The 23024-nt window shown below is 46.1% G+C and overlaps 1 protein-coding gene across 2 annotated transcripts; it reads left to right on the top strand.

Moving 5' to 3' along the window:
* Positions 1-3205: 3205 nt before the first annotated feature.
* Slc25a44 (solute carrier family 25 member 44) lies at positions 3206-22987 on the top strand. Of its 2 annotated transcripts, none has more exons than XM_027920866.3 (4): positions 3206-3364; positions 9925-10562; positions 17656-17783; positions 20489-22987. In XM_027920866.3, exons 2-4 carry the CDS (start codon positions 9938-9940, stop codon positions 20678-20680), a joined length of 945 nt encoding a protein of 314 aa, XP_027776667.1. In that variant the 5' UTR covers positions 3206-3364; positions 9925-9937; the 3' UTR covers positions 20681-22987. The 2 variants fall into 2 exon arrangements, with proteins under 2 accessions (XP_027776667.1, XP_071474438.1); XM_071618337.1 differs by lacking the exon at positions 3206-3364 and adding an exon at positions 3690-3795.
* Positions 22988-23024: the final 37 nt, after the last annotated feature.

Raw genomic sequence — 23024 nt, 5'->3', positions numbered from 1 at the left:
CCTTTTATGATGGGCTTATTTCATTTAAATAATGTCCTCCAAGTTCATTCTTTTGTAGGGTGTGGCATAATTTCTTTTTTTGTGTGCCGGAGGTGGTATTGTTGGGGGGATTGACCCAGGGGCACTGAACCACTGAGCCATATCCCCAGACCATCTTTAAAGAATTTTTTTTAGTTGTAGATACACACAATACCTTTATTTTATTTGTTTTTATTTTTATGTGGTGCCAGGAATCTAACCCAGTGCCTTGTGCATGCTAGGCAAGTGTTCTACCACTGAGCAACAACCCCGGCCCCTCCCCAGCCCTTTTTAATATTTTATTTAGAGACAGGATCTTGCTGAGTTACTAAGGATTGCTAATATGCTGATCCTCCTGCCTCAGCCTCCTGAGTTGCTGGGATTACTGGCGTGCACCACCACACCCCTCAGGATTTCCTTTTTTAAGGTTGAATAATACTCCATTGCGTATACATGCCATCTCTTCTTATACATCCCTCCATTGATTGGTATTTGGGTTGCTTCCACCTTTGGTTATTGTCAGTGATGCTGCAGTGAACATGGGAGTGCAGATCTCTCTTTCAGATCCTATCTACTGTGACTTTTTATTGGAGCTATTTGGCTTCTCTAGTTATTTCTTTTTTCTTGCTGTTTCCTTTTCTTCCTCTCATTTTCCATCCCCCCAGTATGCTTCCACCCCGATGCTCAGTCTTTGCCATTCCTGGCTTCCTGTCTTGCCACTCCCCTGATGACCTCTAGACCAAGGGCTGTGGGGAAGCCTGGGACAGTGGAGAGGACCCTGGACTAGGATTAGGCTCCTGGAACTTTCATGTGCTCTTAATAGATTTAGGCGGCTCTTCCCATCTGTACCTCAATTTCTCCACCTACTGGATGAAAGGAATAGGCAGAAAAATCTTCCCACTTGAAAGCAGCTATACACTGCCAGCTACACAGCTCCAGAGTTGAGCTTTCTCCTGTCCTGTGCTCTGGCCAGTACAAGGACAATCCTGATGGACATATTTATTCAAGTGACCCTGAGGCTCCTTGAACCATTCCTTGTGATGGTTAAGGTGTCAGCTTGAATGTATTAAGGAATACTTCGAAGCAAGCATTACTTCTGGGTCCCGTGTCCCACCTACTTGGGAGGCTGAGGCAGGAGATTGCAAGTTTGAGGCCAGCCTCAGCAATTTAGCAAGATCCTGTCTCAAAAAATAAAAAGGACCAGGGATGTGGCTTGGTGGTTAAGCGTCTCTGGGTTCAATCCCATGTTAACAGAAATAAACCAGGCACTGAAAAGCAATTACCATATGATCTCATGTGAATATAAAAAAGTTGATCTCATGGAAGTTGAGAATACAGCTGGGAATGGTGGTGCAAACTGTAATCCCGGTAACTTGGAAGGCTGAGGCAGGAGAATCCCAAGTTCAAGGTCAGACTCTGCAATGCTGCAGTCTGGCTAGGCACAAAATAACCGAGCCGCCACAAAGCCTTGTAGGTTCAAACAGCAACTCTTTATTCCCAAACTCTCACCGGCACTCTACACACACTTCCCGGGAACACACTCCCTCCACCGGGCTCCACACGCCAATTCTCCCCCAATCCCGCCAGAACTCAAAGGGAACTCCAAAGTAGCAGGCGCCTGAGGCAGCAGGATCCGCCCTAATCCCGCAGCCTCCCTATTCCCCCCCCAGGATCCGCCCTAATCCCGGGACCGCCCTAATCCCGAGCAGGGTCACCTTTCAACCATTACCTCTAGCAAAATGCCAGGCATCATTCCGACTAAACTGTGGCTCTCAACACTGCAACTTAGTGAGAGCCTGTTTCAAAATAAAAAAAATACATAGGGCTGGGGATGTAGCTCAGAGGCCTTGGTTTTTTTTTTTTAAAGAGAGAGTGGAGAGAGAGAGAGAGAGAATTTTTTTTTTTTAATATTTATTTTTCAGTTTTCGGCGGACACAACATCTTTGTTTGTATGTGGTGCTGAGGATCGAACCCGGGCCGCACGCATGCCAGGCGAGCGCGCTACCGCTTGAGCCACATCCTCAGCCCCGAGGCCTTGGTTTTAATTCCCAGTACTGGGGGGAAAAAAAAAGTTTAGAATGGTGGTTGCCAGAATTGAGGGAAGGGAGAGATGAGGGAAAAGTTGATGGGTACTAAGTTGCAGATGGATAGGAGTAAAAATTTGGTATGAACAGTAAAGTGACTATAGGTGACAATATGTACTCTATACAAAAAAAAAAAAAAACAACAAAAAACTAGAAAGATTCTGAATGTTTTCATCATCAAGAAATGATACGTGTTTTAGAAAATAGGTTTAACCTGATTTAAATATTACATGGGTGTGGTGGTGCATGACTGTAATCCCAGTGATTTAGGAGGCTGAGGCAGGAGGATCACAAATTCAAAGCCAGCCTTAGCGATTTTAGCAAGGCACTAAGCAACTTAATGAGACTCTCTCAAAATAAAAAATTTAAAGGGATGGGGATGAAGCTCAATGGTATGGTAGAGTAACCCTGAGTTCAATCCCCAGTACAAAAACAAAACCGCCCCACAACATTACACAATGTATACATGTATAAAAACATCACATGGCACCCAATCAATGTATTCAATTTTTATATATCAGTAAAATTGGGGAAAAACTGAAGTGTAGAATTAAAAAAAAAAAAAAAATCGACCCGTAGGCACAACCAGTTTCAGAGCTGGATGAGACCCTTAATGTTATTTTCTCCACCTCCAAGATGTCCTTCATTCCTGCAATTTTTTTAGTTCCTAAACCTCAAAATTAGTTATCTAACCTCAGTCCTTCCTGCCGCACTTTGACCTCTACTGTTTGGGCTCTATAAAAAAAATGAGAAAAGCTACACAAAAATTAAAGATTACATTTTTTTCCCCTTGCATTGCTGGGGATCTCACTCTAAAGATCAGATTTGAACATAAAGATTCCAACGGATCCTAAAGCACGCGGTGACCCACTTACAACTGGATCTTCAAGAAAGGATCAGGGACTCATCTGCGAATTAGAAACAGCCCTAGCAGAGCACGCATGCGCTTTAGACCTGGGGGCGCCGCGAAGGCAGAGGGGGCGTGGCTACCGCCCTAAGGCAAGATGGCCGTCTGGACCGCCCATCCTCGCTCCTGGGGGAGGCTCAAAGGCTCAGAACGCCATTGGTGCAGTTACCGGGGGGCGTGAATGACAGCGTCCCAGTTTCCGGTTCCGGCAGTACCGGGATCCTAGTCGAGATGGAGGAAGATGCGACCAGAGGCTGGCAGCCGCTGGGAACGGAGGGTCAAGCGGGGCCTGCGGCCTAGAGGTCCGGGGTTGGAGTTCGCCTCAGACGCGGTGGAGCCGCCGGGGTCTGAGAAGGTAAGAAACCGTGGGAGTAGCGGTGCCTGAGGGCTGAGGTCTCTAAGGACCCGGACCTGCCGGGGGGCAGTGGATGTCAGCGATGCTCGGCTGCCAGGCTCTAGAGCTCGCCCTGCAGTTTGGGGAACGAAGGGCAAGTCCGGCGAGGCATCCCTTCCTGGCTGAGGAGTATGAGATTCACGGACAGCAAAAGAAGCGTTGTGAGGAGCAGGTCCTAGGACCCAGAGGTGACTGTGCTGGGGACCGGGACCAAATCTGCATAAAGAGGGGTGCCATGTGGAGTGTGTGGAGAGGACTGTCATGTGGCCTCTATGAGAGGGATCACGTGGGTACTTATGGAAGACCAAGGAGGGCTGCCATGTCAGAGGAAGCAGATTACCTTGAAGGAGGGATCGGGGCATCGCCTGGGAAATGTATGTTCAGTAGGACAGGTGAGCAAATGTAGTCACGTTTCATGGCAGACAGCTCCGGGATGCAGAGATCTGATGCAGATGCTGTAGGAAGGACGGAAGGAATAGAGGATGCTTGTCTCCACTCTTGTTTACATCTGAGAAGTGGGAACCCATGAGTGTCTTGTCAGTAGTTGTATAAGGTGATTTGATTGGTGTTTGACTGGAAAGTCTGGAATGGACCAAATGATCCATTGTGTCCAGTTCCAGTGACAAGTTAGGATGGAGTCAGAGGGCTTTGGGATCATAATGTCATAATGATCCAGGATTCCTAGATAGGTGTTGTAATTCTTATATTGACAGTCCCTAATATTTAAAGCAATGCTTCCCAAACTTTGACGTGCATCTAGTGATCTTTTAAAAGTTGTTAGCTCTTATTCAGCAGATCTAGGGTACAGCCTGAAATTCTGTTTTTCTTTTTCTTCGTTGTACTGGGACTTGAACGCAGGGGCACTGTGCCACTGAACTATATCCCCAGCCCTTTTTATTTTGAAATAGGGTCTTGCCAAATTGCCAGGCTGTCCTCAAACTTGTGATCCTCCTGCCTCAGCCTCCTGAGTAGCTGGGATTACATATGTGCACCACCTCACTCAGCTTTGAAATTCTGTATTTCTTTGTGTGTTCATGTGTGTGAGAGTGTCCTACTGGGGGGTTTAACCCAGAGGCACTTTACCACTGAGCTACATCCCTAGATTGTTTGTTTATTTATTTTTTGTACTGGGGATTGAACCCAGGGGCACTCTACCACTAAGCTACTTTCCCACCTATTTTTTATTTTGAGACAGGATCTTGATAAGTTGCTTAGGGCCTTGCTAAATTGCTGAGGCTGGCCTTGAACTTGTGATTCTCCTGTCTCAGCCTCTTAAATTGCTGGGATTACAAGTGTGCACCACTACACCTGGTTGAGACAGGATCTTGATAAGTTGCTAAGTTGCTGAGGCTGGCCTTGAACTTGTGATCCTCCTATCAGCTTCTTAAATTGCTGGGATTACAAGTGTGCACTACTACACCTGGCTCTATTGTCTTTCTTTTTTTTTTTTTCCTGGTCATTGAACCCAGGTACCAAGCACTGAGCCACATCCCTAGGCTTTTTTTAATATATTATTTAGAGACAGGTTTTTCTTTTTTTTTTGTAATATTTATTTTGTTTTAGTTGTAGTTGGACACCATACTTTATTTTTATGTGGTGCTAAGGATTGAACTCAGCGCCTTAGAGACAGGTTCTTGATAAGTTGTTTAGGGCCTTGCTAAGTTGCTGAGGCTGGCTTTGAACTTGTGATACTCCTGCCTCAGCCTCCCGAGCTGATGGGATTATACAGGTGTGTGGCCCAGATTCTACATTTCTAATCAGTGCCCAGATGATGCTTGTGATGCCAGTTAGTGGACCAGTCTGAGTGGCAAGAGCATCCCTATGCAGTAGAGCTTTCTGCGATAACAGAAATGCTTTGCTGTTAACAAAATGCTTTCACAATTTTTAGCTCCTATGGAGTTGCACCACAATCCTTGTATAGCTGCTGCAGCTTTGATTAGCCCCATTTCACAGGCGAAGAAGCTGAATTCCAGTGAAGTGACTTGGTTCCAGTTTTACACCAGTAAATAATGGGGGACTCAAATATGGATCTACTGATGACTAGTGTTCTTTCCATTGTATATCCTTGCCTTCTAGAAAATACTGTCTTCTCCTGAGCCAGAGTTTTATCTTAGAACTTAGTGAATAGGCTTGCATGATTTGTGTTTGTATGTGTGTGTTCAAGGAGAATACAAGTGAAGCAGAGGTACACACCTGGGCCAGTTTCTCCCTTCCCACTGGTAGAATCAGTAGTGGGAGCTCCACCTCTATTTCATTTGATCACTTAAGGACACAGTGTTCACTAATCCTGGGTCATCTGTTGGGTCCTCACAAGAAGCATGCAAGCCTGAGCAGGTTTTTTGTTTGTTTGTTTGTTTGCTTTTATGGTGCTGAGAATTGAACCCAGGTCTTGTGTATATTAGGCAAGAACTCAACCACTGAGCTACATCCCCAGCCCAAACCTGAGCAGTTTTAAAAGTGGGAGAAAATCTGGAATTGGAGCCAGACACACAAATAAGGGTCTGAGAAAGAACCATAAAGAAGTTGAGCTGACTCACTTGGGTGAAGGGAATACTGAAGGAAGTTTGCATAAACGTATCTGCAAAGAGGATTTTCCAGAGGGTAAAACAAGAGGAGCTGGTTTTGATATTTCAGCAGGAAACTTGAAGGTTATATAACAACAGGTTGAGATCTCACCATTTAGGAGTAACCTCCTTTTGAAAAGGCAGAGGGGGTGGGTACAGTGCCCTCACCCTTCTGAAGTGGCTCCTTGTTTTTTTTTTTGTACCAGGGATTGAACCCAGGGATGCTCAACACTGAACCACATCCCTAGCCCCTTTTCATTTTTCATTTTGAGACAGGGTTTTGCTAATTTGCTTAGGGCCTTGCTAAATTGCTAAGACTGACTTTGAACTTGTGATCCTCCTGCCTCAGTGTCTGAAGTTGAAGTCGCTGGGATTACAGATGTGCAACATGGCATCTGGCAGTGGCTCATCCTTTGAGGTCCAACCCTTAATGGCTTCTCCTGTTACTATGACAACAGTAGGCCTTACCTTCTTCAGAGAATCCCAGTTTCCTTCTAGGAGTTTAAAATAGACTGGGCAGGGGAGAGATGGAGGCAAGGCAAGAAATGGTACATTGTATCCTGTTGTGGAATTTCTTTTCTTTTTTGGTACCAGGCATTGAACCCAGGGCACTTAAGCACTGAGCCACACCCCCAGCCCCTTTTTATTTTTCATTTTGAGACTGAGTCTTGCTAGGCTGTCTGCTAGGTTGCTGACAGCCTCCCTAAGTTGCTGAGGCTGGCTTTGAACTGTGATCCTCCTGCCTCAGCTTCCTGAGCTGTTGGCATTACAGGTGTGTGGCACCGTGCTCAACCTGTCATAGAATTTCTTATCAGGAGATGCTGGTACTTGGTGATTCAGCTTGACAGGTTGAAGAGGCACTCAGGAAACCAGGTCCTGGAACAGAATCTCATGGCCGGCTGTGCCCTTCTGCCCTGCACAGCACTCAGTTTGCACGTGCCTGCAGGAGGCTGTCTTGCCTGAGTCCTACTGTGTTTGTCCTGTGCTGAAACATGCCTGCTCAGTCATTCCAGGAGCAGAGCAGCCTTGGCTTTCTCTGAAACAAAGTGAGAGAAGTTCCTGGGCATCTGCATGGCCTGGGGCTTATGCTTAACCCTCCAGTGACCTGCAGTCATGAGGGCATTAACTTCACCTCCCCGTGGTGGGAATGACTTTCTTGACACTGAACAGAAGGATTTGTGTTGGAATCGTCAACTCCCATGGGGTAGAAGGCATGGTGGAGTAAAGAAATCTTGGCTTGTATGCTCCCTTCACCACTGGCCAGCTGCATGACCTTGGGCCTGTTATACTTCACTTGTCCAGCCCTCTATGTCCTCACTTGTCATAAATGTTTAACTGTACGCAGGTTAAGTTGTAAGGGCTGCATGAGGTGGTGATAGTCAGTAAATCCTAGCCTTTGCCTGTGTGTCTTTACCTCTCAGTGGTGAGGGAAGCATGACCTTGGGTCCCCAGATGACAAATACTGTGGGCAGGACAGACAGTGACCACCTTCTCTTGGAGGGTTCAAAGAAGATTGCACCACTGGACTTGGTGGGTATCTCAGGCTGAGCCTGGGGAGGAGGGCCATCTTGGCCCCTAGCAGTGGCACATCAGTGTTCTGAGGGTCCTCCTGCCTGTAGAACCCCACCTCTGCCTCATTTCTCATGGCCTAGATTTCCCACTGTGGACAGCCCCTTTGACGGGTCTTCTGTCTCCAAGCCATGCTGTTTTCTTTGCACTGTGTGCATGTATTCCTTCATATTATATATTTATTTATTTATTAGTTGTAGTTGGACACAACACCTTTATTTTTATGTGGTGCTGAGAATTGAACTCAGGGCCCCGCATGTGCTAGGCGAGCCGCAACCTCAGCTCTACTGCTGAGCCCCAGCCCCAGCCCCTGTATTCCTTCTTTATTCAAGCTGCTTTGTCTTCCAGGAAGCCTGTCTTGTTCCACGCACCTCACCCATGCCGCACCTCACCCATGCCTCGGCTCTCAGCTACTCAGATTGCGCTGTGGGTAACCCATACTCTATAAAGTGGTAACAGTGCAGCTCAGGGATTCCTGAAAAGCCAACCTCCCCCACCCCTGGACTTCCAGAGACTCCAAGAGCAATTCCCATGGAACAAAAGCTACCTAAGCCTGAGTTGGGACTTCTGTTAGGGAAGGTGATTGAGGATGGACTCTGGTTAGACACCTAGCATGAGGCTTGCCACCAGAATTGTTTGTGTAGAACATTTCAAATCCTCTAGAGTTGTCCCCACGAGGTGGCCATCTCCTTACCCATCTCTTGTCTCAAAAGCCAGGGGAGCCCCTGGCTTCTCACTTCCTGGAACTTTTAACTTCCCACTTTCCCTGCCTGGGTGAAAATTTCCAGTATCCTATATAACCAGTGGGCTACACTAGAGCATATGACATTTCCACTAAGTATATGATGTCCTCTGGTTTCACATTTCCTAAATTTGAAGCTCCTGATTTTAGACAGTTATTATATTAGTAAGTTTACTGCTTTGTTCGAAAGTCTAAGCAATGAATAAACTTAACATATGGGTCACATGTACAATCATTTGCCCCAGTCTCTTTCTCTTTGTGTCTTATATCCATTCCCTAGAGGGATGCGGTGTCTCCTTGAACAGACTGAATTTCTTGGCGGCAGAGTCTGTGTATCTGTCATTTCTCCCTTCATTCTCTAGGGCTGCGGTTGTGCTCTGTATGCTTAGGTTGAAAGCACAGGGTCAGACATGTCCTCCAATTTGTAGCGCTAGGCTTCTAGGTGGTTCTTTTCCCTTTCTGGAGTGCTATCTAATAACCAAAGAGGACTCTGACCTTTGGCCTGTCCCTGGGTCTCTAATTCTTTTCCCTGGAGGGTGATGGGGGTGCCTGTGGTGTAAAAGCCCGACTTGGGCTCTTCCCTTCACTTTCTTCTAATACAGATTGGAAAAGGGGGGCTCAGAGAGGCCAGCATGGGAAACCATGAACAAAATCAGATCTGTCAGGGAGCAGGGAGGCATGTGAAAAATGGAGGAACTTTGGGCAAAGGGGAAGGAGGGCAGGAAGGATGCATGGGGGTAAGAAAGACGGTGGAATGAGATGGACATCATTACCCTAGGTACATGTATGACTGCTCATATGGTGTGATGCTGTATTGTGTACAACCAAAGACATGTAAAGTTGTGCTGCAGTTGTATACAATGAATGAAAATGCATTCTGCTGTCATATATACCTAATTAAAATAAATAAATTAATTAAAAGAAATCAGACTTGTCAGCTGGTAAATGGTGGCAAGAGGCACCTTGCTGAGGATGTACGGCCAACATGGTGCCTTCTCAGTGAGCCCAGGGGCACAATAAATGGAGCACTTGTGGCTGAGGGTGTGGCTCAGAGGTAGAGCGCTCGCCTAGCTTGCGTGAGGTACGGTTCGATCCTCAGCACCACATAAAAATAAAATAAAGATGTTGTGTCCACCTATAACTAAAAAATAAATATTTTTAAATGGAGCAGTCCCTTCCAGCCTTCATGAAACTCCTAAATGTCACTTAATGACATCCCATTAGCCAACTTCAAAAGGCCCTGCAACCTTCCAGGTGGTTCCTTTGACCACAGCATTCTGAACTCTGCCTGGCTGGGCCAGACAAGGAGAGTGGTCCCTGCCTCGGGCTGTGTCACGGTGGCCCAGGCAGAGAAAGTGCAGGATGGACAGTCCCAGATGCTAGGGTCGGGGACTGAGCTAAGAGTGGAGTCAGGAGGGTCACGATGGCGAGGGATGATTTCTGTATGGGGACCAGAATTGTGAAGGACGGTCAAGATGCTGATTTCTGAAGGCCGGTGATGGGCAGAGCCAAGCGGGGTGAAGTCTAAGCTTTGGGGAGGTGGGTGTCCCAGGAGAGGAGAAGGGGAATTTAGAAACTAGCCCAGAGGGGAAAGCACAAAGTTCTGACCTCCTTCCTCATGTCGCTCCACCCTGTCCAAATCCCAGGTCTCCAGGCACAATGGAGGACAAACGAAACATCCAGATCATTGAGTGGGAACATCTGGACAAGAAGAAGTTCTACGTGTTTGGTGTGGCAATGACCATGATGATCCGGGTCAGCGTCTACCCATTTACCCTCATCCGCACCCGCCTGCAGGTTCAGAAGGGCAAGAGCCTCTACCATGGGACCTTTGATGCCTTCATTAAGATCCTGCGAGCAGATGGTGTGTCTGGCCTCTACCGGGGGTTCCTGGTCAACACCTTTACCCTCATCTCTGGCCAGTGCTATGTCACCACTTATGAGCTCACCCGGAAATTTGTAGCTGACTACAGCCAGAGCAACACAGTGAAATCATTAGTGGCTGGTGGCTCGGCCTCCCTTGTGGCCCAGAGCATCACAGTGCCCATTGACGTGGTCTCCCAGCACCTGATGATGCAGCGCAAGGGGGAGAAAATGGGCCGCTTCCAGGTGCGTGGGAACCCAGAGGGACACGGGATAATTGCCTTTGGCCAAACGAAAGACATCATCAGGCAGATCCTGCGAGCTGATGGGCTTCGAGGTTTCTACCGAGGCTACGTGGCTTCACTGCTTACCTATATCCCAAACAGTGCTGTCTGGTGGCCCTTTTATCACTTCTATGCAGGTAAGCAGGGGCCAGGAAAATGGGGGATGGGGGCTACTGATAGGGTGAGGTACTGCTGCTCTGTGCAGGTTGCAGTGGAGATGAGAGTTAATGGGGGAATGGGCCATTCATCCAACAACTGTTTGAATCCAAGAGGATTCAAAGATGAGTGAGACATGGTTCTACCTTCAAAGAGCTTGTGAATGTAATGAGGGGGTCAGAGAAGTAAAGTAGGTGAGTATAGAACAGTTCATAGTGCGTGCTCTGGGTGTGCTGGGATCACCTTGTGTTAGCAGAGTATTGCCAGAGAATTGGAAGGTGGTGGGGTTCAAAAGCTGTTGGATGTTTGGGATTTGAAGATAGTAGTGAGCTTTTTTATTTTTTGGGTGTACTGGTGAGATTGAATCAAGGGGTACTTAACTACTGAGCTACATTCCCAGCCCTTTTTTTAAAAAAAAATTATTTATTTTGAGACAGGGTCTTGTTAAGTTGCTGAGGCTGGTCTCAAACTTGGAATCCTCCTGCCTCAGCCTCCTGAGCTGCTGGGATTACTGGTGTGCACCACTGCACCTAGCAATAGTGAGCTTTTGAGTTGGATGTTTTCCTTCAACATTATTAAACAAAGTGTGATTGAACTTTGAACGTTTCCATTCCTACAATGTGTCTTTGTTAATAAGATATTTTACTCTTTAAATATTTTCCAGAATCTGAATTACTTAGGGCTTCAGTAGACATTTTGCTTTCTGAAAGGTCAGAGCACATTGCCGAGTGCAGGACCTGAGTGTGCCTGCTTCCCCAGCCGTGGGTCACTACCACATTCTGGTCAGGGCATCTGTCCTCACAAGCTTCCTGATGGCTGCTGCTGGTTTCTTGCCTTTCGCACTGGGCATTCCGTCCTGTCCCAAAGGGTACTTTCTTTTTTTTTTTTTTGTTTTCTTAAAGGTGGGCACCTCCAACAACCAAGTCCCACCTCCCAGGGAGAAGGCTCTTTTTTTTTTTTTTAAGAGAGTGAGAGTGTGAGAGAGAGAGAGAGAATTTTTTAATATTTATTTTAGTTTTCGGCGGACACAACATCTTTGTTTGTATGTGGTGCTGAGGATCGAACCCGGGCCGCACGCCTGCCAGGCGAGCGCGCTACTGCTTGAGCCACATCCCCAGCCCCCAAAGAGTACTTTCTAATGACTTCCTGTCCTGTAATCATTTCATCCTATGGCCCTGTACTTTTCTGGTGATTCTTTTATTTTCCTGATTATACCTTCTTTTTATTGCTAACTCTCTTTCTTCTTCTGTTTCATCTGGACTCTTTGGTAAAATTCAGATTCTTAGACTCTATCCCTGACCTTTTGGAAATGAATTTTGAAAATCTCTAAAAAAAAAAAAATTTTTTTTTTTTTTTGTACCAGGGATTGAACGCACAGGCACTTAACCACTGAGCCACCTCCCTAACCCTGTTTTTTATTTTGAGACAGAGTCCTTTAAGTTGCTTAGGGCCTCACTATATTGCTGAGGCTGGCTTTGAACTTGCCATCCTCCTGCCTCAGCCTCCCAAGCTGCTGGGATTACAAGTGTGTACCACCATGCCTGGCAAAATTTATTTTTTGTATTTTGTGTTATTGGAGGTTGAACCTAGGATTCTATATTCCCAGCCCTTCATATTTTTTATTTGGGGACAGGGTCTTGCTAAGTTGCCCAGGCTGGCCTTGAACTTGAGATCCTCCTGCTTCAACCTGCTGAGTCTCTGACATTACAAGTGTGTGCCACCATGGAAGATCCTGGCAATCTTTTTTTTGTCTGTGTGGGCAGATACCAGGGATTGAACTCAGGGGCACTTGACCACTGAGCCACATCCCCAGCCCTATTTTTTGTTTGTATTTTATTTAGAGACAGGGTCTCACTGAGTTGCTTAGCACCTCACTTCTGCTGAGGCTGGCTTTGAACTCCTGATCGTCCTGCCTCAGCCTTCCAAGCTGCTGGGATTGTAGGCGCATGCCACTGCACTCTGCCAGATTCTGGCAATCTTAATATTAAAAAAGTTTCCCAGGGCCTGGGAAGAGCACTTGTCTCGCACATGTGAGGTCCTGGGTTCGATCCTCAGCACCATGTAAAAATAAATAAAATAAAGGTATTGTGTCTAACTACCACTTAAAAAAAAAAAGAAAAGAAAAGCTTCCCAGGCTTGGTGCAGTAGTGCATACCTATAATCCCAGCAACTCAGAAGGCTGAGGCAGGAGGAGCACAAGTTTCAGGCGCCTCAGCCACTTAACAAGACTCTATCTCAAAATAACAAAAGAGCTGGGGTACAGCTGAGTGGAAGAGCACTTGCTTAGCATGTGTGAGGTCTTGAGTTTGATCACTACAAAACAGGAAGGAAAGAAGGGAGAGAGGGAGTGAGGGAGGAAGGGAAAAGAGTCCCAGGAAGTGTGAACATTTGTTTGGCTTTCTGTCCTCATTTGGTTTTATTTACAATTAGAGGTGCATTTCCCCAATATGTCTAGTATCTTTCGTTCCCAGATTAACCTTTTCCAAAGTCTGGTCAGACATTCTGACTCTTGGACCTCTTGACATGAAGGCATCTACTGACATTTGAAATTTTTTTCATGTAAGTATGCTGGCTTTCCCTTCTGACTGACTTCATCTGTCAGAGGCCTTGTTTTTCTCCACATCTTTTAGGCTGACTCCTTGGGAATTGTGCTTGACCACTCCCTCCTTCTTGTCTCATATTTAGTCCTGGTGATTCGAGAAAGTCTCTCCCCATTTTCTCTCTATTCCTGCTGAAATTGCTTGAATCTTTCTTAAGGTAGTATACATTTGTGTTGATTTTATTGTTTGCCTTATCTTTTCTGCTATGTGGAAATGTTCTTGGAAGGGGAAGAAAATAACACTGGCTGAATGCCCCGTGTGCGAGCTCTGTGTGGGGTGACCTTGCATCTTCATCATTATTTCCTTCTCGCAAGAGTCTTATGATGGAGGCATCTTCCCTGCTGCCCCAGTCTAGGCTGGCTTCCTTTTTGGATGTTCATATGAAGCCACATTTCTTTCAGATCACTCAGCTGAGTCTGTAATGATACATTCATTCATGTGATTATTAAGTTAATGTCTCTTTCCCCGTTGGAACTGCAGTGTGTTAGAACAGGGGCCATCTCTGTTTTTGTTCACTATCCTACCTTCCAACACTGGCTTGGTGGCTGAGTGTTCAATAAATATCTGTTGAGTGAGATTGGTTCTTGTCATTTCCTTTTGCTTCAAGTGTCGAGGCTGCCTTGTGGGCATTTAGAATAAAATCCAGTTTTCTTCTCATGGGCTCTACAGCGCGGCACCCTGTGGCCTCTGCTTCTCTGCTTCTCCACTCTGCTCCAGCCTCACTGATGTTCCTGAATTTCCTGGTTCACATGAAGCTCTGTCCTGCTTCAGGGCCTTTGCAGATGATGTTCTCTCCGCCTAGGAAGCTCTTTCCTCTGGTGTGTGGCTGGCTCCTTCTCACGTTTCAGGCCCACCTTTGCAAAGACTTCTCTAGCCACTCTATTGGAAAGAAGGCTGTTTATGTTTTCTGTTTTGGCACCTTGTTTCCTTCTTAGCACTTGTCATGATTTGCAATTATTTTACCCTAAACTTTAGCTCTTGATTGGAATATAATTTCCATGAAGGTATTTCCCTGTTTCTCTGTTTTATGTCTACTGCTTATCACGGTGTCTTTGACCTGGGTTTATCTTCTTTTTTTGTGTGTCATTGACCTGGGTTAATCTTCTTTTTTTTGTGTGTGTGTGCGTGAGGTACTAGGGATTGAACCCAGGGGTGTTTAACCACTGAGCCATATCCCCAGCCCATTTTAATTTTTAAACTTTGAAAAAAAGGGTCTCTCTAAGTTACTCAGGGCCTCCCTAAATTGCTGAGGCTGGTTTTGAATTTACCATCCTCCTGTCTCAGCCTCCTGAGCCATTGGGATTACAGGTGTGTGCCATTACACCAGCGAATCCCCATCCCCCCTTTTTTTATTGATACAATTCTTGTTAAATTGCTTAGGGGTCACTTAATTATTGAGGCTGACCTTGAACTTAGGATCCTCCTGCCTTAGCCTACCACCAAATCACTGGTATTACAGTTTTGTGCCACCATGGCCGGATGGGATTATCTTCTGCCTTGTAAATAATAGGTGTTCAACAAACATTTATTGAATGAATAATGCATGAATGAATGATACTACTACTAATTATTATTGTTTTGCTTTTGTGGTGCTGGGGCCTCTTGGATGCTAGGTGAGCACTCCACCAACTGAGCTATATCCTCAGCCTTTGAATGAATAATGGAGAGGAGGGAAAGACAGGAACTCTTTCCCTCCACCCCTTTGCCTTTGTTTTATTCATCCCCTCCCTATCCCCAGGAAAGTGGCATGCTATGTAGGTATAGTCAGAATTGGAATCTGGATCCCAATGCTACATTTTGTGATTGCAAAATGCTTTCTTTGCAGGAGAAACAGGGCACCCAGTAAGGCACAACTGCCAATTCACTGTTTGTGTTTTTGTTGTTTTCCCCACTGTTTCTGTTTGCACGCCAACTCTGGGGAAGAAAGTGATTAGAAACTGGGGAAGAGGTGATTCTGGTAGGGCTGAAGGAGCTCTGCCATGCCAGCTGGGACTTGGAAGCCCTCACTTCTGCCCTGCCAACCCCCTCCTCCCTACTTCTCCTCCTCCTGTCTTTAGTTGCTTGGTTACAAACTACCAAAACTAGGAGCATGAGAAAAAAATTCTTAGCAGTATGGTGACTGACCATAGAAGAGAAAATTGAGAGGGAATCAAAGTTCTTGCAATGGCTTCAGGCTCTAAATGGCTTACCTCTTGGGTCTCATTACTTTCTTTCTCTCATTCTGCTCCAGGCTACTGAATTCACTGCCCCTTGAACAATTCAGGTGTGCTCTTGAGGTGAAGAGACTTTGCATGGGATATTATCTTGAGCCTGGAGAGCTCTTTCCACAGATCCATGTGGCTTGTACCCTCTTTTTCATCTTTCTGCTCATCTTCACTTCTTGGAAAGGACTTCTATGACTACTTGTTAAAAATGGACACTTCTTCACCCTCACCCTTGGCCTTCCCATCTCCCTTTCCTGCTTTATTTTCATCTACAGTACATACCTTCTGACATGACTGAGTTTTGCTTTTTATTTTTATTTTTATTTTTTTTAATTTTGTGCCTCCAATTTTTTATTTTATTTTAATTTTTTTGAGAGAGAATTTTTTTAATATTTTATTTTTTGGCGGACACAACATCTTTGTATGTGGTGCTGAGGATCGAACCCTGGCCGCACACATGCCAGGAGAGCACGCTACCGCTTGAGCCACATCCCCAGCCCACTTTTTATTTGTTTATTGTCTGTCTTCCCCCACTAGAATGTGAATTTCTTAAGGGCAGGAAATTGTGGCTCTTTTATTCACTGTTAAGTTCTGAAGAACCAGGATGATAAGCTCATGGTAATCACTCAATAAATCTTTGTTGAATAAATTAATGAACTCCTTTTCACATCCAGAAAAGTTAAAGCAGAAAAGTTCAATCACAGTGGACTTTCCAGTGGTATTGGCAATGAATGAATCCAGGTACTATTTCGTCATTGACATTTAGAAAAATTAATTTTCCTTTCTCTCTGTTTTTGTGATATTGGGAATTGCTCCCAGAGGTACTTTACCACTGAGCTACATTCACAGTCATTTTTAAAATTTAAAATTTTGAGATAGGGTCTTGCTAAGTTGCTCAGAGTTGCTGACATTGACCTCAAACTTGTGATCCTCCTGCCTCAGCTTCCCAATGCATTTTTCTTCTTGAAATAGGCTGGTGAAAAGTTCTCACTGTGGGATAAGAATTTCTATTTTAAATTTTTTATACCAATATTTATTTATACCTTTATTTAATTTATTTTTATGTGGTGCTAAGGATCAAACCCAGTGCCTCACACTTGTTGGGCAAGCACTCAACCACTGAGCTACAACCCCAGTCCTAAAATTACTTGTTTTTATTTATAAAAACATTCATATAGTGGCTGGGGATGTAGCTCAGTGGCAGAGCACTTACCTAGCATGTATGAGACCTTGAGTTAAATCCCCAGTACTGCCCTCCCCCCCCCCCCCCCAAAAAAAAAATCACACTGGCCAAAATTCAAAAGATGGGTAAAGGAATACAGTATGCAATGAAAAGACTCTTTACACACTGGAGTCATCCAGTTCCCTTTCATAGAGACAATCAGTGTCACAGTTTATCCTACCAAAATTATTTAATGCATATGTAAGCAAATATGTAGCATCTGCTTGTCTAGCCTATGACTTGGGAGGAACAGAGCAAGAACACAGTTTTTATATCAGGAAGAATATTCTGTCCATCAGATGAAAGGAGTCATCTATAAAGAGGTTTTGATATTCTCTTTTCCAGGGGAGTCTTATCCTATTTAAATGGGTGATATCACCAAGATGACTCTAGAAGGGGCCTGAGATGTATAATGTGATTTTTTTTTCTTGTTATTGAATATTGCCATCTATCCCAGCTGGCGACTTAATGCTGGTTCACAAAATCTGACTATTCCAATAACTTAAAAAACGGCGAAGAAAGCACGCAAACACACAGAAGTACCTTTTCAATAGTCCAGGGACAGCTCTGAGACCTTAGGGGTCTGTGAAAAGAGAAAGAGCCACTGGAATTCTTTATTCTTATATATGGGACACACAAGGGGAGGGTCCATGGAACATTCTATCCCCAAAAGGGCAATGGGGTAGGATTACATAGGAATAGGTAGTGTAACTCAACCCCCTGCAGAGACGCTTACTCCTGGAGCCACGCCTTGTTATCCGAGTTGGGGTAATGCCCAAGTTACTGCCACCTGGCACTACCGTGCCAGACTGAATGCAATAATTGTTCAGAACCCATGCATTAGGACTTAAGGCATCTGCATCCAGGCAGCTCCTGACAATTGGATGAAGGCATAAACAGGGAAGAGAAAAGATGGGAATCGTAGGTCTCAGGTGGCAAAGGATGGAGGGCTTGTCATGGTTGCGAAAGTGAGTAAAAGCAAGCAGAAACGGTGAGGGCAGTTTGGTGGTACCTCATGTCTCAGGCATTGTCTTTCCCTGGATTTCAGAGCAGCTCTCGCACCTGTGTCCTAAGGAGTGCCCTCACATTGTCTTTCAAGCCATCTCGGGGCCCCTGGCTGCAGCCACTGCCTCTATCCTCACCAATCCCATGGATGTCATCCGAACTCGTGTGCAGGTAATACTGGACTCCTCCCCAACCCTCCTCCCAGAGAAGCCATGAGAAACACAATCTTCAGGCCCTCCAGCATTCCCTTGACCTCTATGTGACATGGTCTTTTGGTCTAGTCAGTCTGTTCCTGGTCATCCAAGTCCCTTCCTTGTGCTTCTCATCTGCAGAAACAAACCAGTGAGCACTTGGAAGTACCTAGATTGTTTTTCTTACCCTGTCTCCTACGTTGTGTGACTCTACCTGGTTTCTTCTAGCTATTAGCATACCTATAAGTCATTCTATCTTCACCTTGCAGTTGTGATTATTAGAAGTATTGATTTCAACCCTGGGCACAGTGGTACATTACCCGTAATCTAGCAACTCGTGAGGCTGAGGCAATAGGATCTCAAGTTCAAAGCCTGTCTCAGCAACTTAGTGAGGCCCTAAGCAACTCAGTGAGACCCTGTCTCTAAATAAAATATAAGAAGGGCTGGGGATGTGGCTCAGTGGTTAAGCGCCTCTAGATTTGGCCCCTGGTACACACACACACACACACATACACAAAAAAAAAAAGGTATTGATTTCAGTTAGTTTCGTAAGTCTGTCTGATTTTTTTCCACTAGGCTATGGGTTCTCAACAGAGAGTGAGAGTGACTGTTATTTTTTTTGGTACTGGGGATTGAACTCAAGGGCACTCGACAATTGAGCCATATTCCCAGCCCTAATTTGTATTTTATTTAGAGACAGGATCTCTTTAAGTTGTTAGCACCTCACTTTTGCTGAGGCTGGCTTTGAATTGCGATCCTTCTGCCTCAGCCTCCTGTCACCACACCTGGCTATTTTTTATTTTTGTGACAGGGTCTCGCTAAGTTGCTGAGTCTGGCTTTGAATTTGTGATCCTCCTGCCTCAGCCTCTCAAGTTGCTAGGATTATAGATGTGTGTCACCATGCTGGGGGAGAGTGATTTCACAGATTGTTTTGTTTCAACTGAGTAAAAATGCTGACAAAGCCCTTACAGTCTGTCTTCAGTCAGCTCAAAGACTCTTTCCTTCACCTAGAAATAGAGTCTGAATGATGGTGTATAATATTGCAAAGGGTAGATTTTACTCTAGTTTTAGGTGGAAAGAAGGGAGATTTGTTTTTCTTTCCCCCCCACTTTAAGTATTGGAGAATTGAACCCAGGGCCCTGGTCATGCTAGACAAGTACTCTACCACTGAGCTGTGTATCCAGCTCTTTTCTTCACCTGTTTAGTTGTCTAAGCTGGCCTCAAACTTATAATCCTCCTGCCTCAGACTCCCTAATAGCTGAGATTATAGGTTTGCACCAACATGCTGGCTGCAAAGGAGATTTTGTCTGATTTTTGGGAAAGATAGAGAATCAAGAAAGATGAACAAGAGATGGGATCATTGGGTTATGGTGAGGAGAAAAGGGAAGGAAAAGAACATTAACAGGTTGGGGAGCCATATGTGGTGGCCTGTGTCTGTAGTCCCAGCTGTTCAGGAGACTGACGTAGAGGATCATGAGTCCAGAAGTTCAAGACCAATCTATGCAACATGGTAGAACCCCCTCTCAAAAAACCAAACCAAACCAAACAAAAAATAAAGCAACAACATCAAAAAAGTATTTTGGAGATAAAGTCAGTTTCTCTGCTATCAGAATGTCTAGAAGGAGACAGGTAGCAAATACAGGTATTTTTTCTCCCTAGAAAAGAATGTCTCCTGCTGCATTTGAAAATGAATACACCGGCATCTGATTGGCTAGTCCCCATTCTCTCCTGAGCCTGTCCTGAGTGTTCTAGGAGATCCAAGGGAAAGGACAGGTCTCTACTCTGAGGAGCTCCCAGAGGCGTAGCTAGAAAAGCCCCTGGCATGGCTGTGGAGAACTGGAAGGTTGGGGAGCAGAGGTGGTCAGAGGAGGTGGTACTAGTGAAGAAGAAGGGCCTGTGGAGGAGGTGCTGATGGAGGCAGGGGCACTGGGGAGGGCTGGGATCAGCTTGTGTAGGTCATGCTGTAGGGAGGGGGACAAGGAATGTGTCTGTTCAGCCGAGGAGCTGAGTGGTCAGTCTCTAAAGGGTGTGGTTTAGGAGTGGGGGAAGAGTGGGACCACTGAGAAAGAAGAGATTAATGCCCTGGCCAAGCTTCCAGTGCGACAGGGAAGACAGGCCATGGTGTGTGTGAGCGATGACAAGGATGGAGGGGAGGGTTCTCGCCCTGGGCTTCAGACAGATTGAGATGACTAGAGTCACACTCCCAGACTGGCAGAACTGCAGAGGACCTTGGAGGGGATTTAATCCAGCATCCTCAAGACCAGAGAGAAGAACCTGGCCAAGACTTACAGCTAGGTGGCTTAGCTAGCGATGTGAAGAGTTAACATGACTGAACATTGACTCTCTGCCAGGTTCTGTTCTCAGCATTTACAAATATTAGTTTCTTTTTGTTCAGAACAACCTCATGGCATAAAAACTATTATCACTGTTTTATATTTGAGGAAACTGAAATGTAAAGAGTTAAATTGCCCAGGGATATGCTGTTAATAAGCTGGGGATCAGACTTCGAACCCAGGCAGTCTGGCACCAGGGCGCATACAAAGTCCCTGTGCTTTCTGGTTCTCAGAAGCAGAATCCAGCCCTTCTGCCTCCCAAGTAGTTCTCCCCACATGAGCCTGAGGCAGAGGGAGACTGTGCAGAGGGCACTGACTGCAGACTGTGATCCCCAACTGTGTTGACTTCCAGGTTGAAGGCAAGAGCTCCATCATCCTGACCTTCAGACAGCTGATGGCAGAAGAGGGACCTTGGGGCCTCATGAAGGGCCTCTCGGCCAGAATCATCTCAGCTACTCCTTCCACCATCGTCATTGTGGTGGGCTATGAGAGCCTCAAGAAACTCAGCCTGCGACCGGAGCTGGTGGACTCAAGACACTGGTAGCCAGTGGTGGGCAGAGAAGCTGGCTGTTTCCCACTACTATGGGCTGGGGGCAGAGCAGGGAAGATAGTGTCCTCTCTAATGCCCCCACTACATACCCAGCCCTGTCCTGGGCCAGGTGGCCTGTCTGGGAAAGGGACAGAGACTTTGGACTGCTCTTGCTGAAGAGGTTCCATGCCTGGCTTCCCTGCCCCAACTATTTTTAATTCTCCTACTGAACTGGGCTCCCTTCCTCAGCTCCTGGCCTGGAGACCCACCTCGCCTGACCTGCTAGCCCCCTCAGGCTTCCCTTTGCATCTTCCCTGAGGTCCTGAGAAGATCTGTGCATAGAGCTTATTGACTACCACTGATTTCTCCTCTTGGGCTTTCAGCCAGACTCTAAGCAGTTGCCCCCCACTCTTACCACGTCACCTCTGAGGCTAGCTCATTTTTAATTTGGGTCTGAGCTGCCCACCAGACTACTCTGCATTTCTTACACTTTGGGGTAAGTTGCCAGGCACTTTTGCACAGTCAGAGCAGCAAAATCCCTGTCTCTACAGAGCACTCGTCTTTTCTTTGGAGGAGTTACTGAGATGGGAGAAAAGCTGATACTTTATTTTATGTGTATATTTTTAAACGTCTGTGAACCAGGCTCTTGTCGTAGTCCTGCTAAAGCACCAGTCCTGCTGTCAGAGCCTACCCCTGCCTTAGACAGGTGGGAAAATGTCACGTAGCCTTTTCCTCAATCCCAGTCCTATCCCTTCACTGTCCCTTCAACCCCAGCAGCCCCTGTACAATATGAGCTGTTGCCTTCCCCTGGCCCAGATGACGACAGTGGGGTGGGGGGCACAGTTCTAAATAGGTTGGGCTGAATCAGGTACACTGGGCTTGGAGCACCACCTTGAAAAGTCAGGTTGACAGAGTAGTTGGTTTGGAAAGAAACAGGAGGGTATGTGTTCCCCATCAGGCCAGCTGAGCCCAGCCTAGGAGAGAACAGTGGAGGTTCTCAACCCCATTGAGAGGCAGCCATGAGGTACACATAAACCCCAGTCACTCATACTCACGGCAACAGTGTTGTCTCACAGTGGAAATCTGAGATGTGGAATGTTTTTTTTCCCCTTCTCTCTGGGTGTAAAGAGTCATCCCAGTCATGGTACCCTGTGCTTGAAGAGAATAAAGAGCAGTTTAGGAAGTCACCTAATACCAGGATCACTGCATTTACCAGCCTGATACTGCCAAGATTATCTGTTGAAGCTCCACTCAGAAGCTAGGAGACCCACTCCTGCTCCCCTGCCTCATTCTTCCCCACCCCACCTCCTCCACCAAGCCTGGGTTGGGTGGAGAGGTGCAGCGAATGGAAGGAGAAGGAGGCAGTCAACCCTGCCTTCCCACTTAAGACATTTGGTCTGAATGATCCTTTAAACCTATTTAATGGTCCCACCTGCTGGGGAAGGCCCCGGTGCCATTGAAAGGTGCTAGCTACCTGAAGCCTTGATATTTCCCACTTTCTTACACCCTGGCCATACCAGACTCTGAAAACCATATTTCACTACCTTCACCGCCAACCATGTTCCATCTTGTCTCTAGTTAAGGATTTTCCCCTTTTCATTTTATTTATTTAAAAAAAAAAATTTTTTTTTTTTTTTGGTCCCTACCTTCACTTTGTCTTCCAGTTTCTTTTCACAAATAGTCATCCTAAAGGTTGGGCCCACAGGTCATTCCGAATCTTCCTGCTCATCACTCACCCTGAGAACCACCCACACAGGGAAGCAAGGGCCCTCCTCTCTTTTTTAAGTTTTTTCCCAGTGAGCGCTGGAGGATGGTGTTCTCAGTGCCACCCTTCTCCCTCAGAACCGGTCTTCCGACCTTCCCCACTGTGCTGACGTGGGTCCTCTCCTGCCTCAGGTGTGACTCCCTCCCCGCTCCTCTCCTGTAGGGTACTCAGTCTTCCACCTGTCCCCCGCCCCACACACAGTTTTCAAGGGTGTTGTGGAGAATTAATGGGACCCTGGCCCCTACTTTCCCTTAATAGTTTAGGAGCTGGGATTGGGTTTAGGACAGTTTTTGCTGGGGATGAGACCGTGGACTTCCATTTTCCTACGACTTGGAGACCAAAGCAGCCGGCAATTTGGTGTATTGATTAGCAACCAAACTAGAAGAAACTCCTAGAGAATGGGCAAGACCGGAATCTGACTGCAGGAGCACTGAGAGGGAAATGAAAACACGTGAACGTCTGACCCAATGAACTCTTGTGAATATCAGCAGGGAATATTCACTTTTGCACTGTACGATGTCTTTGAAGTGTAATTAAAAGTTTTTACGAGCCCCTAAGCTTTGACTTGTGCGTGTTTTCCCCTGCGCACCGCGT

This window comes from Marmota flaviventris, chromosome 10 (assembly GCF_047511675.1).
Source record: "Marmota flaviventris isolate mMarFla1 chromosome 10, mMarFla1.hap1, whole genome shotgun sequence".
In the NCBI taxonomy this organism is placed as follows: domain Eukaryota; kingdom Metazoa; phylum Chordata; class Mammalia; order Rodentia; family Sciuridae; genus Marmota; species Marmota flaviventris.
Note: the sequence above shows the minus strand (reverse complement) of the source record. Positions and strands in the feature narration are given on the sequence as shown.